Source organism: Rhyacophila brunnea, unplaced genomic scaffold, assembly GCF_057557595.1.
Source record: "Rhyacophila brunnea isolate RB1 unplaced genomic scaffold, BYU_Rbru_1.0 scaffold_2, whole genome shotgun sequence".
In the NCBI taxonomy this organism is placed as follows: Eukaryota; Metazoa; Arthropoda; class Insecta; order Trichoptera; family Rhyacophilidae; genus Rhyacophila; species Rhyacophila brunnea.
The window spans coordinates 28,656,025-28,671,688 of NW_028232859.1; the positions used below are offsets into that span (position 1 = coordinate 28,656,025).

Genomic DNA, 15,664 nt, shown 5'->3' on the forward strand with positions numbered 1-15,664 from the left:
TGAATACATACAAAGTGGTATTTCTTTTTTTCGATCATTTCCCGAGTCTCGAATTCTGCTTTCGATACCGTAGCGACTGATTTCAAATTCATGATATTTTGTAGAGCTGTAGAGATGATATAAGAAAACCAAAGTAATTAGGTACCCTACGAGTATCACATAATTTGTATATGCATATGCATAAGTTATACAATATAAAATAAATAAATATAATTATTTTCTTTTATAGTGTTAACTGTCAATTCATGGTGGAACTGTATTGTATTATTTGATTAGTTATTTTTTTAATTAAATAAAACAAAATTTTATAGTACTTATTTTTTTCGACCGGTTTCGTCCTCCTCAAAGAGACATTATCAACTAAATAATAATCGTAAAACATACATTTATCGAACAAAATCAGAAAAGCGACAAAATAACCTACCATTACATCGCAAAGAACGTCCATAATAATCAATAACCATTAAAATACAATTGCAGCAATTAGATATTAATAATTCTTGATACGTATAACATTAGGGTACTGCACCATCTATCATAAAAATTAATGAAATATATAATAAAATAAAATGAAACAAAAAGTATTTACACAAAATATTTCAATAAATTAGACACCCACATTTACGCTTAGTTATTATTCAATAACAGATTCAAATTTTAATAATTATTGGAAATATAATATATTAAACAATTTATGGATAAAAAAATAAAAAGAGAATAAGTCAAAATTAAAAAAAAAAAAAAATAATTCACAATAAATAATATTTATATTATAAAATAAGATATAACCACGGAAACGACAAAAAAGTCATGGATAAACAAATAAAAGGAAATAAAAAATTATAAACAAATGTTCTTTTCTCTTAAACTACGACGCGTGGCTTTGAATCCGGAACCAATCAATGCAGGAACTCACTTGGTTGGAAAAACGCCTGTCACCTATTCATCATGAAAAAATGTTAACACAACCTCCACTCGGTGGAGGTCCATATTCTCCAATTAATATCGAACATTTTTTTGGATATACAGCAGTTATTTATGGCGACGATATTATAGTGGTACAGGCATAATTATTGCATGTTTCTACAAGAAAGTTTAATTTATTCATTTCTTCAAAGGAGATTTATCAAGATATAAATCTCTATTGTGTTATTTTGCATTCTGTTTTGTCTCAGTGTATATTTTCCATTAGTCATGCTGGTAGATCGTAAATATCATAAATATGGGGTAGTTATATGTTTCGACAAACCAAATTACAATAGCATTGTTTGTAAGAGACATTGGTAACACAAAGCTTTTCTCTAAAGTGAAATAATTCTAATCATTTAAAATAGATATTTTACATAAATAGGTATTCAAAATAAGCTGGGTATATTAGATCCTAGTTTAATGTAACTCTAACTATTATATTTTCATTCGGGCGATAAGCCAATCAAGAATACTGGCATCTTTACAAAATATTATAGTAATAACACAATCAAAGAAACATGGCAATTTAAATATATTGATTTCTTCGGTACTATTTTACGATTCCACGACGACTGTCTATTTAGCGATAGGCTTTTTGAGATATTGATTACAGTAAATATTCTAGCCGTTTTAATTATGTTGGATGAAGTTCATTTTAAGTTATCGGACTGAGTAAATAAACAAAATTTTGGATACTGCTCTGCTGAAAATTTGAAAGAATTCCAAAAACTTCAATTTCATAGTGGAAAAATGACCATCTAGACTCTAGAGTGCGAAAATTAAAAGTTGAAGTGTCATGGCCGCCATCGTGGCGCTGCGATATATTATGAAAAGATTGTCAGTAGGCATTGTAGTTCTTGAAACGGCCACGCTTCAGGTTAAACTTGCCGCAGTCTAGTATACAGTAGCGTAGCTTGGAGTAATAGTCACAGTTTCGTTGGCTGCAACTTGACATGGCCACTATGTAGTTTCAACGAGATGAGTTGATTTCCTATACCTACAGCAAGAGTGCTAATGGCTGCGCCCGTTTCCGTGGAGTTGGATTTATCTTGTTACGCTGTATTTATTTGAATTTGTGGGATCGTTTGTAGAGGTGACATGGTGAAACACGTCTGAATACTTTTGGTCTCTGTTTATATGATTTGATTTTATGTAACGTTAATTTTATGAACGTGTGCGTTGCAACGCAGGATAACTTGTAACAATTTTTTGACAGTCCCGAGGCCTGCCACGGACTGATTTGTGCGGGGACGCTAGACATTTTATTTTATTTAAACGCATGTATAATCTTATTTGAACAGAGTAAGATATTTTTTCGCGCAATCTTTTGAACGTTTTGTATGTACTTATAATATGTAGGTAATATTCGCTTCTATATAAATAAAACATAGATTATTATAATAAAATATTTATAAAACAATTTTTGACAGCTCGAAATGGCACGTATATACAAATAAATCATAAAACTTTCATGTTTAGGCAGATTTTTTTGAAATTACGAAGGATATTTGTCTCTTTTTCTTTAACTTTTTTTCTTTTCAGAATTACTAATTAGGTACGTTACAACTGGTGTCTTGCACTTTGCTTCGTTAAAACCGTTATTAAAATTTACTACCACGTCTTGAGTCAGTTGGACTAATTAGTTAATCAGGACCCGTCTCTGTCTATTAAAAATCTGATTTTTTAAATTTAAATAATACAACTGATTTTCAAAATGGTTAATTAGTATTTTACATCTTGAAAAATGTTAGTATTATTTATATAAATAACACCATATATCTATTATATAATGTTTTTACATACGTATTTAAAAAAAGATAGGTTATTGTTATATTAAAATTTCAATATATATATAATAATTATCGCCTTATAAATCATTAAATAATATTTTTATGAGATCACATTTTTATTGTACCTACCTGTCAAAAGCTCGAGAATACAAAATATTTTATTTGATATTTTTTTTGAATTGTTAGCAATTACCCTATACAAAATAAATAGCATAATTATATGCCATGGTTAATAATAATTATCAACATACCCGATATTATTTCTACTATATTCTTTGTCCCTGTTTGGTCCTTATGTGGGACAAATCGATGCCACACCGCCATGCGGCAGCACCAAAATAAGTTGTTATTTTGACAATAAATATTTTAAGAGTTTAAAATCAACCAGTTTAAAATGTTCCACTGAAACAGGCTAAACTAGTCCGTAATAATGTTAAAAAGTGTTAAATATAGTGCTTTACTTAAATTATTAATTTTAAGAGAGCTTTCATAATTAATTGTACTTACTACAATTTCAAATGACCACTTTTGACTGCAGTAATTGACTTACTGTACACATTTCTCGCAGTACTATATTAATAGATTCATAAACTTGCTGCCTAGGGGTTGAGAATTTTAGTTATTTTTATTAAATTGTAGACCCTTTGTAAGGTTCTATTCCCGTGTATACTGGTATATATTGGTAAATTTGCTTTTGCATTCCGTAGCTTCTTGGTGTAAACCCTGTGGTTGGTATTAGAAATCGTCCACGATGCCGGTATCAGGTTGGCTTAAATATAATACAGACTAGATTAAATTTATCCATAGCATGTTACCGAGATTATTTGTCTGCATCTTAAATATGGCGATAGTCTGTATGACCTGCTCGCCAAACGTCTTCACTTATATTCTGCATCAGTCGTAGGCATAATAATAATGACATTATCTTCTCAAAGCCAGCACATCCACGGTTACTCTGTATATTTGCACCAGTATAATGAATGACTCTGAGTATAATGAAGGAATACTATTTGAATGTAATCCGACAGGCAACATTCAAGTTCATTATTTTTAATGCTGCTTCAGGTTATAGCATTCCATATTAATATTATCGACCGAAGGTAATTGATGGAATTTGAATTTTAATTTTAATGGAATTAAGTTTTGTACTATTCCATTTGAGTGGAAAAGTACAAGTACTCAAATTAGAATTATAGAATTCTGATGGCGAACTCTCTACTATTTATTATTTCGTAAAATTTTATTTGATGATTATTGGAGGATGCCAAAATTAAAAATGAACATTTATTTATTGTTTAATTTGTTTACTGGTGTTAACTATAAATTCTTTGTTAAAAGATATTAAATTATTTAAAATAAAACTGCCATTGAATTGAACGGAGTGGTCACGAGTATAATTATTAAGCCATGTGAAATAAGTACCTACTACAGATTGTGTTTTATTTTAATTAGTAAATTGATTATATTTTGTAACTGAAAGTAGATATATGCAGCTAAGCTGTTTTTTGAAAACTAAATTGTAGAAAAAATCTACGCTAATAATTTTAAAAAAATTACCAGCTTTATCTAAATGGAGACTAAATGAAGCTCAGCCGAAGATTTTTGAGGGTTTCACTTTTTAACGCCATTGGCAAACGATATGAGGTTTGGGTTTCTGGTAAAAGATCTGAATGACTATTTGACCTATCAATAGTGACTATAATTTGTTATTTTTTTCAATGAGAGAGAACTATATAATATGACCCCTGGTCAAATATTATCGAACATCAGTATAACTGTTTGTTTACTTGTTCGACCAAAATTGTTCGCTGTTTAACTTGTCAATTTTAAAATTATTAAATTTATAATTTAACTTTATTAAAACATAATGCAAACACTGGCGAATGATTTGCGTTTTTTCAACCAAAATACACATCCAAATGGAAGGAAAAAGGAATATTAAGATTCTATACCCCAACTATTTATTCTACGGTATGAAAACATGAATATTTTACAAAAGAATATAAGCCTTTTGAAATATATTTTATGATAATAGAAAATGTCACCGATCCAAACACAGACATTCTTCTTAAATACTTTAAATAGTTTAAAATTGAATAAGACAGTATACATATAAAGAGCTGTAGATTATTCAAGAAAGACTAAAAACATGTTAAACTGCCGGTAGAAGGTAAATTTATGGACCAAACAATCTTATTTTTTTTATTTTTTTTATTTTATTTTATTTATTAAGGAAAACAAACAGTTACATATTGATTACAGAAATTTATAATATATTAATAAAAAGTTAATGCAACCAGCAAAGTTTCCATATATACATTATAATATAGTTAAGCCTAACAAGATAGAGAGTAAAATAACATAAATATAAAGAAATTACATAAGAAGATTACATGAGAAAAATGAGGAAGAATAATGAAAAATTAAATAATATACAAAAGATAAAAAAGAAAAATAAAAAAGTAACATCTTCGTGAATGGTTCAGTTGCAGCAAATAATCACTATTTGGAGCTGCATAATGAAGCAGTAATGATGATCTCCAACCTTCAGTAGGAGCGGAACACAAAGAAAGAAATTACTTTTAGAATAACGAAATCTCTAACAGAAAATGGAGTTCAATATTATTATTTAAAATTAAACTATTATAATATTACATTCACAATTAAGGATAAGCATATAGGTAGTAAAGTTGATTCATTTAAAATATTAAAATCTTATTTATTTTTTTAAATATTTTAAAATACATATTTATTTTCTCCAGGAGGTATTTGTGTTACTATGTGGATGATATTCTGCTGAAAAAATATGCTTGCATTAATAAGATACATTTTAATTTAGATTTAAACTGTTGGTGTTGGGTATAAGTGCGTGGTAAACCTTTATAAAGTTGTGCTATCAATCGCAAAAACTAATTAGCCAACAGGTAGGCAGGTAACTTTTACGCATTTTTGTTTATTAAGGGGTAGTTTGTTGTCATTTCGCAAACCAGAAAGGATTTGTGCAAACTAAAATAATCTTTGGTCATTACACAAAACAAAAGAAAGCTCACCCCAAAATAAGGTGAGAGTAAAACAAAACAATCTTTTGTCTTAATTACAATAATTCGTCCTGGTTTCTACAAAGTAATCTGTTGGGGGCAAAGAAGATTTAAATATGTACTAAATAAACAATAAAATGAATAAATAACATTTTAAAATAAATTTCCACTAACTTCCAATCAATGGCAATGTTTTATTTAACAATACTCTTAAAACAGAACGAGATTTTACAATTTTAAAAATTAAATTTTGAGGAATTCAAAGGCGATCATTCGGAAGTTTGATTAAAAATATAATTGATTAAAAAGTCCATACAATATAAGTAGCTAGCGTTCGCGATGGCGAACAGGTAACGTGTCCGCTTGTAAGGTCATGGGTCTCGGGTTTGAATCCCTTTCCGTTCGAGTCTAGAGAATTCTTATGTTGTTTTTCAATATGTGTGTTGAATTCAGAGCTTGAGCAAGCTCTCGTATTTTTTCTCGTCAAAAATCTATTATAGAACGTTATCCAAGATCCACATCGAATTTTAGAACCAATGGAAAAGGTAGTTTGCTTTGCTTAGGGGCCGGGCCGTCCATATATAACGTCACGCTTTAGGGGAGGAGTCTGATATTATAATGTGATGATTTTTGACGAAGAAGGAGGGTAGGGGGGGGGGGAGGAATGTGACGTCACAAAGTTAACAAAAAATATAAATAATCTGAAAATACAATATTGGGGATCTCGGATTTAAGGATAAATATTAAAAAAATATATTTTTTTTGTTTTTAACATTTATAGGGGGTTAATAATAGCCAAAATTGTGTGAAGTCTTATGTGAATTGTGAACGGCCCTTTACTACCAAACGAAGTGATTTTAATACATATATAAATATAGTCATTCTAAAGCAAAAGAAATACTATTATGTGTATATATATCAGTGGCGAAGACTCCATACTAGGCGATTATTTGAAGCCTACCTTCTTAAGAAACATATTTTTTAATTGCATATTGACTTATTTATATATTCACTTGATTATATATTCTATAAAATAATTTATTTTGCCAACGAGAGATGCCGTATGTGTAGGAATGTATTACACAGCTAATTACAAAACAATCTGCAAAGGTTTTAAAAAATATACCACAGCGTGCTCTGTCTTTACGTAAATAAAGGTCGGATTATGTTTCTAATAATTCTCAATTTTTTTCATATGGACTTTACGTTACGTAGCTTTGCCCAGTCTATCGAATTGTATGAACTAAGGTAAGCTCCGATCGCAGAGCCTAAAACTAAATATTTAATAATTAGATAATTTAAAAAAATAATTTCTATGGTGTTTAATCGAATATTATTAAATATAGACTGTTTTTTAAAATAAAAAGAACTTTTATCTAATGATTTTTGATGTGTATGTTTTGAAAAAATACGTAATTTAAACTGACCGCTTAATTTTATGTCGTCAGTGAGTTTTTGAAGTTTCATTAAATTAGTGTGTCGTTGTCATTAGTGTGTACCTATTCATTAGTAGTAATATCGTATTATCTTCTTATTTCTCGTAATATTCCTGACAATAGTGTTCTTTTTATCAGATCTCCACAGCCTACCTCTTTTCAAAAGTCACCCTTCGCCACTGGTATATATAATACCTACTCGTATAATGTTGTTATACGTCTTATGAAAATAAAGAAAAGTAGTTCTGTGAGTTTGTTTATTTTAAAATGTGACATCGGAGTTCAGTCGAGTCGTTGCGGAATATTAAAATTATTACTGATATCAAAACTTGAAATTTCAGGGTAAATTAAGAAAACCCAGCCCTGAGTGCCAAGTCACCCAAAAACTTGGCTAATTTAATTTTACGTAATCTTTGAGAAGCAACAACCTGACGGCTGTGCTTTTTGCATTAAGTTCATTTGTTATTTAAACTTTGACACCCGCAACTGAAAATCCCCGGCTTAGTGTTTGTACGCGTTTATTGCAGTCTTTGCGGAGTAAAATATTTCGCGTAACTTTCTTTCTAACCAAAATTCGTCTCGGGGTCGGTAGTAAAATTAAGATTAAAACTCAGAAGATAAAAAAAGAACTTATTCAATGTAAATAAATACTGGAAAATACTAAGAAATCGTGGGTCTCTGATTCGATGAATATAAATTATATAAAGTGCTACTAAATACTTTAGGTACTACTACGATTCATGATATAATATACACTATTAATAACTATACTATATTATAAGGTAGCAGACAGGAGTATGCGATGTGTTAGATGTCGCTAAGCAGATGGAGCTGGATATGTCGCTCGGCGAGTGGACTACATCTGTACAAATATCGTGATACTTAAGGAGTACAACACGATCACAAGGACGCCTTCAAAGCCGCTGAATAAACGAGTTCATACAGTTCGGTCGATTTATGTGGCAACACTGGCAACGAAGAACTAGAGACCGAGAAGATTGGAAGGTGCTAAGAAAGGACCCCATCCAATAGTGGATCGATCCGAGCTGATGATCACTATTATTAATTTTGGAATCTTACAATTTCTCATGACAATAATTAATTGTTATTATAATATTACATAAAGTCAAACGTGAATTTCAGTTAGTATTCATATTTGATAGATTTTTTACATCACGGTGTATTGTAAAAAATCTTTATGTATGGTAAATACTAAGACGTATTAAGCTTCTAAATTCTTTTGACGATGTCCGAGCCTAATAGGATCATATCGGCCTCCTCAGAGTAGAGGTTTGTATTGACAGATTTTGTTTTTACGAGAAATGTATGTCAGCCACTTGCTCAACCTATTAGCTCCATAACCTGACACCCACAAATTGGAAAACAATATGTGTACTTGCCAGCCCCAGGATTCGAACCTGGGACCCACGGCGTTATAGTCCAACGCTTAAGCCCCGTGGCCACCGTGGGCATGATGCAAGTCCAATAATATAAACTAACAAATATTTCGATTAAAATTCATTGATATATTTCTTAATGTAAATCATCAAAATAAATATTGTAAAAAAAACGTCCTAAATACATATTATTATGTAATACAATGTACCTAGATATTTTTTTACATTTAGCTAAGTAGACAAGAGTGATGTTTTATAACGTTGAAGTATGATTATTGATTACTGTTACGTATGTAAGTAGGTAGATGCTTGATTTATTTCAAACTGTACGTTGTGTATAGAATAAGATATATCTTGAATGACTTGCGGACAGTAATACTATTCATTCATTCTTCAGTTGAACAGTAGATAGTAGGTTATAGCTAGTAGGTACTGGCTCACTGGATTTATATTGCTTCTGGCTTAAATGCAGCTTTGACCGGGCAAGCAATCTGCGCTCGGATATTGCGTTGGAAAGCTTGTACTGCCTTTGAATCTAGCATTTTCGTCAATCGTAAACCGCTGAACTACTGAAGCAAATAAAGCTTCTACCTAGTGGAAAAGAAAATAAAATTTGAGTTTTAAGAAAATAAATAAATCAGTTTACCATACGTAATAAATTTGCCATATTATACTATAAATGTACGTATTTTAATGTCAGCTATAAGTCACCATTATCACTTAGGGTCAATACACCGTCAGATGAAAGCATCCCTTATTTTATTTCACTCTTTTCGATAAGTAATTATTGTTTGCAGTTTTCTTATTTTCATTTTAAGGTGACTGTATGGTTGTTTAAAGCCGCCTAGGTAATTATACAGCAACAGTTATAAACCCGCCAAACAATATGCCTCCCCGCAAAATCGATGCCGCTTTCTGATGCCGCCACATTTTTTTTATTCGAGTTGGCTTGATCTTCTCCACTCTATCATATACTTAGTTGCTTTTTCAGTTCACTTACTTCACCTTATCATTCTACAGCAATTAATATTCAACGCCGATATTATTTAATTAGTAAAAAGATACTGAAAAAATACCATGTGGTTAATCACTACGAAAAAATAAACAATGCCAAATTATTAAGGAAACATTCATGCGTGAAATACTGTTATTTATTTTAGTAATTACGATACAGAATACCGGTTAATAAAATTGACAATCCATAACATAAAGAGGTCATTATACACGTCCTTGTAATTTTTCATTTCCAGCAACGTTCACTATAATCGAAATATTTACAACTACAATCATGCGTATTCAGTATTTTTTCTTGTATACGTACTATGAAGAACTTTCAAGTATTTATGATAATACATCGGTAAGTGAGGATCAATTATTGCATTTTAATATAAAGAAGCAATGAGAATAATCGCTATGTTGAGTATAATAGAATGAATACAAGTGTGCGGGTGACATAGAGTAAATGAGCTTAAATGATAAATATGCTATTATTGAATCTACTTAATTATTTTCAATATTCTACAAATGAGGCGTAAATTATTCTGTATTACTATTCCATAGAAAATATTTATTTATCTTTCTTAATATCATGTAGGTATATACTTATATAATATATATTTAAATTATGAAAAACTATAAAAAAACTACATTTCCTAAAAATATGACTTCATAGAAAATAATCCAATGTTAGTTTAGTCAAGTCCAGTACATATAAAGCAGTTACCTGTTTCATATATGAATTGATTCCGAATTATTTTTTTTAATTATGTCCTTATACTCTACTTATCCTATAATCGTCACCGTCTCAATTATTAATACTTACCTAATAATACATATTTTTTTAGTTAAATTAATATAAAACTTTCACATAAAAATACATATTTACGTGCAAAGATTATCTACCACTTCTACCGGCTTAATATTATGAGGTCCAGCAATTGCATTTGATTTTCAAAATTTACAAAGTTTTATGAACGCTAGAAACTTTGTTATGACTCTAGAAGCTCATTTAAAGCTCGGAATATTATTATACTTACTAACTTTTAGTAGAATACTATTTTATACACAATATATAAATAAAAATAAGTAAAGGTTTCCGCGATGGATTAAATTAAAAAATATTTTATAAATATTAAATTGAGAAATTCTTCCTTCTACTGGTATTAGTCATGAGTCTTCTCTGGTACAGTATTTAAAGATGATCATCTACTTAGGTATTTTTTATTTAGTCTATATCTAGCTATTAGAATCTTGTTCTTCGGTTCGTCACTATTCTATAAATACTACTCTCCATATCAGAAGAAACAAAAACAACATTGAGAAAGGTCGGCACTAAAAGCTTTTTTTCTATATATATTTACATGTAAATACTTTATTAAGCTTAATATATCATTGAGGTTTTAACTGTAAGTAGGTACCTACTATTTTATAATCTTCATAATTTATATTTTGAAGCAAACTCTAAATGAAAAAAGAAGAGTAAATTGTTACAAAGATATACAATGGAATTTACATCCCTTGTGAAGGGTACGAAGCCTGTGTGAAATTATGTTTGCATTGTTTTGTAGCCTAGAAGATTTTTAAAAATGTTTTAAAATAAAAAAATACTTTATTTTAAGTTAAAAAAAGAAACGGATCTGTTTTAAAGGAATCGATATCACGAGGCTATTAAACTTTAATTTATACGTTATTTCAATTCTTTTGAAATTATAAATCAATTTGAAATATCTATGTTATCGGGTAAAAAGGTCTTAATCGTTATTAAATTATTTAGATTGAGTACCTACATAATACATCACTTATTTGTAGAAAGACATTGCCATAAACATTATAACGTTATATTAATTTAACATAATATAATGGGAATCAAGACTGGTTTCGTTCACTTAAATAGGCCATTTTCAACTCATGAATTGACCAACTGATTAGTTAAAAATGTAATACAGCACGAATCAATTCATCAAAATTATTGAATTACATTTAATAAGTACCCAATATTTTGGTACATTTTATATATTGTGTTTTATTATATAAATATCTAATATATAATAATAATTTTGCGAGGGCGTGCGCCTTTATATATACTTATAGAGCAACACCATCAAGAAAGTGACTGGATTAACAATGATTGAAGAAAATATCAACGGAAGATCGCTCCAGATGGAAGGATATTGTTGGCAACGCTTGTAATTTTAGTGATCACCATCTTCAGAAATTAAGCAAAAGATATTATAAAAAATATAATTCATTTATATTTTTAATTAATAAAAGTATCTTAGTTTATCTGAAATAAAAATATATTCAATCGTATATAGAATTCCGGATTACCGCAGATCGATTCGAAAAATATTGATACAACAGCGAATCGAAAGCTTTGTTTATTTTACGCCAAATATTTTAATATATTCGCCCAGATGGGTCTCATCACCACTATTTGTATCCAAAGACTAAGCACGAAAACAAATATCAACTTACCATTATTGGAAATCCGAAGCGTTCAGAGAAATCGAAGAGCCGAGCTGTTTCCAGTGTTTGCAGTGTCAACCCAACCCCGTTGTGTTATTTTTTTATGCCGCCTTTGCGAGAGATTCAAGGATTTGTTCCGCGATCCAAGAAAAGTATAGGATTTTTTTCGATAATAAAATCAAAGCACGGACTTCTATTGTTTAGCTAATAATATACAACGTCAAAGCTTTGATCTGTGTGAAATAATATATACATTTCCAGTTTAATTATGTTTTGATAATTCTTCTAGCGTAAACGCATTTGATAAAAATATAATATTAAAAAATAGATGTTGAATTATTAATCAACACAGTATTTGATGACTACAAATGGCCCTCGTAATTAACTTCTCATATTTTACTTTTGAGGTTGATTATAGAAAATCTGTTGTTTTGATTACTACTGTGAAAACACTTGCTAATGCCACTCCGCTGACAGTATCCATATCGTTAACATATTCACTAGTCACTACCAAAAGCAAATAACTAATAAATTATTTATCGATCAAATTCGGATTGTTTATAAACAAATTGTTGCGATTGTCACAACAACAATATAAACAAATATTAATATTTGCTAAGAATACCAAATTCACTATATACTGATACCACCATTAAACTCTACAGACGACGGCATTTTTTAAATCGTGAAAGCATTTCACTACAAGGGGAGTACTGTTGTAACACTGGCTCAAGTTACTCTACTGAAAGTATCGGTATCGTTAACATGCACAAAAGATTATAGTACATTCATATTATTTTATTTGTGTATCCAAATAAACAAAACAACATTAGGTGACGAGATTATAAACATTTAATCCTTCCGATTTACACCTTACATTATATATAATTAATTTGGTTGTAAAATGAATTCCATTGAGATTTCAAAAAGGTTGCATATTACAAATCCTGTTTATTTAGTAGTTAATGTTAGTTACCCTATCGAAATAATGTCTTCACTTAAATAACAATACATACAACTGACACAGGTAGTAGGTACAATATTTGATTAAGAAAACAATGAATTACACATACCTACATTATGATAAGAATACGTATTACGTTTTCGTGTTCATTTTACAACGTTTTTACATTCGATTTTTAACTAACTTCCCGACTAGCTAGACATTTGAAACTTTTAGAATATATCAGAACACGATGCCAATGCATTTTTTTAATACTTTTAGCCATCTTTAAGCAGAATTGAATTCATTTTCAGTTAATTCTGTTTTGTTTGAAAAGTTATTTCGGGAGAAATCCGCAACCCAATCCACTATTATTGGTTGCTAAATGGGTGTTCCTAGAAACTAAATTATTGATATATACGTGCATTACTATGGAAATTAAAATGACAGTTCAGTATTATATAATTGTTTATTATTATTACTTTTACTTTACTTTCGACCGAAGGTACTTGATGGAATTTGAATTTAAATTCTAATGGATTCAAGTTCTGTACTATTCCATTTAAGTCGTTTCTCGCGACCCGGGTTTCGGTGAAGATGCCGAAAAGCGAAACCCGGGTCGCGAGAAACGACCTTAATGAAATCGTGCAGAACTTGAATCCATTAGAATCTATATTTGTTTGTTTAATTGTTTTTTATTTATTTCATACCAAGTACAAGTTTGAGCATATTAAGCATAATAATTCAATAATTCAAAATTTAAAAAAGTTGTTTATAAAAAGTTCTTTTTATCTTGTAATTATTTTGGTATATCCTGCCAATACGACTACTTTATCATTAAGATTTTCTATGTTTTCGTGCGTCCTGTATTATGACAATACTTTCTAGGAAAAAAAATCGTTCCTGTTTTTCAAGTCAAGTAGAGAAATGTGATATAATGTCATTGTAATATAACTTAATATAGGTACATAATACGACTTAATATAACTTAATCGGACTAATGGATGAAAGAATCTGAAGTGAATCGCGTCAAAATACACTTACACAATTGACCTATCCACCACCGCCTTGTTATCAATTAATTGATAATATGTCATGTCAGCTATCTAAAGAGCATCCACTCAATTCTACAAGCCAGTATTATTCATCATACCTATATTTTACCCGTCGCACTCCCCTTGATAAAGCGATTTTACCAAGAAGATAATATAATGACATCCAGAATATACTTAAAGGTAACATCTGCGTACATAAAAACAGGAGCATATGGAATAATATAAAACTATTACGAATCAGAAAATATATTCATAAACTCATATATCCTACTCATGAATAATATAATAATGATAATTATATAGTATTTGGTTACAATTAATATTTTTTTTACAAATATATTTACTATTATGAAAATTGATTTGTATATTTGCATAAAAATGAAAAATAGTATTTGCAATTTTTTATTTATATACGATTTTTTTTAATAAATTAGTACCTACCTTTATATTATTTATACACATACAAAAATATTTATAATACTTTTTCTTTTTCCAGTGGTATCGGAGAATTGGGGCTCACAATGCGTGCGGCTGAAAGTTACTGTCAAGTCAGATAACTGCGGAGACAACCAGGACTGCTCAGATAAGGGTGTCTGCTATTCCAATATATCCATGGTAAGTTACAATCACCCTTTTTGTCCCACAATAAACAGCCCTGGTTCGCTTCATTGAAATATAACTGTGTAGGTACCCGCATAGGTTTATTCCAATTATATTTGTATTAAACATATGTGACAGATGTGATCACTAAAAGTATTATACTAATCCATTTATCTGTTACCCCATTACAAATTGACGAGCTTAGCATTAATCGCTTACAGCTGTTGACTTATCAATGGTCAGTGCATCTGAAAAATATAAATACCTTCATAAACAACTCCCTTTACAGGCATCTGCTTCTGCTCATTCAAATATTATTAACTATATAGATTAAAATATGATTAAAAATATAATCTACCAACATTGAAATAAGGAAGCATATTCCAAATTCTTGTATGTCTAATAAAATAATGTCTTTTGATTATTAATTATATATGGTTGAAAAATGAATTCACTGTAAGTCATTGAACGTGAAGTAAGCGAGAGGGTAAACCAATATTAACGTAATACATCTTCTAGTTCCATCTGTGTCATATGTTCTATTAGATCACAACATGAAACAATAGATATTATAAATTATATACGTGCGTATCCTTCTAATTTATATTAACTATGAACACAGTTTTGAACAAAAATGATTGAAGAATATTCAGATTCATTTCACTGAGAATTATCATTTTACCATTTGAAAAAAAAATCTATTTTGTTAATAAAATCATAATATAAAGTGTTCAAATTAACCTTGATCTAGTCTAGTATTCATCGAAAGAAAGTTTATATATTGTTTCGATTGAATAAATATAGTTTTATATATTTTATAATGTGTTAATCATCAAAAAATAGTATTTAAACGGTTATAGTGTTTAATTTGTTTGAAAGTATAATTACATTGTACATAGTACGTATACATCTGTAAATATGTATGTAATATTGGTATAATATATAGATCACCGAAGCTATATTAATTTCCA

The 15,664-nt window shown here is 29.5% G+C and overlaps 1 protein-coding gene across 2 annotated transcripts in view; it reads left to right on the forward strand.

Annotated features, from left to right (window-relative positions):
• The window catches only part of wry (delta and Notch-like EGF repeat containing weary), a 252,245-nt gene that overhangs the window by 144,224 nt on the left and 92,357 nt on the right, over positions 1–15,664 (forward strand). For both annotated transcript variants that reach the window (XM_085946683.1, XM_085946684.1), the window contains exon 5: positions 14,590–14,708. In XM_085946683.1, coding sequence (XP_085802809.1) covers positions 14,590–14,708 — 119 coding nt within the window. The remainder of the gene's footprint in view (positions 1–14,589; positions 14,709–15,664) is intronic.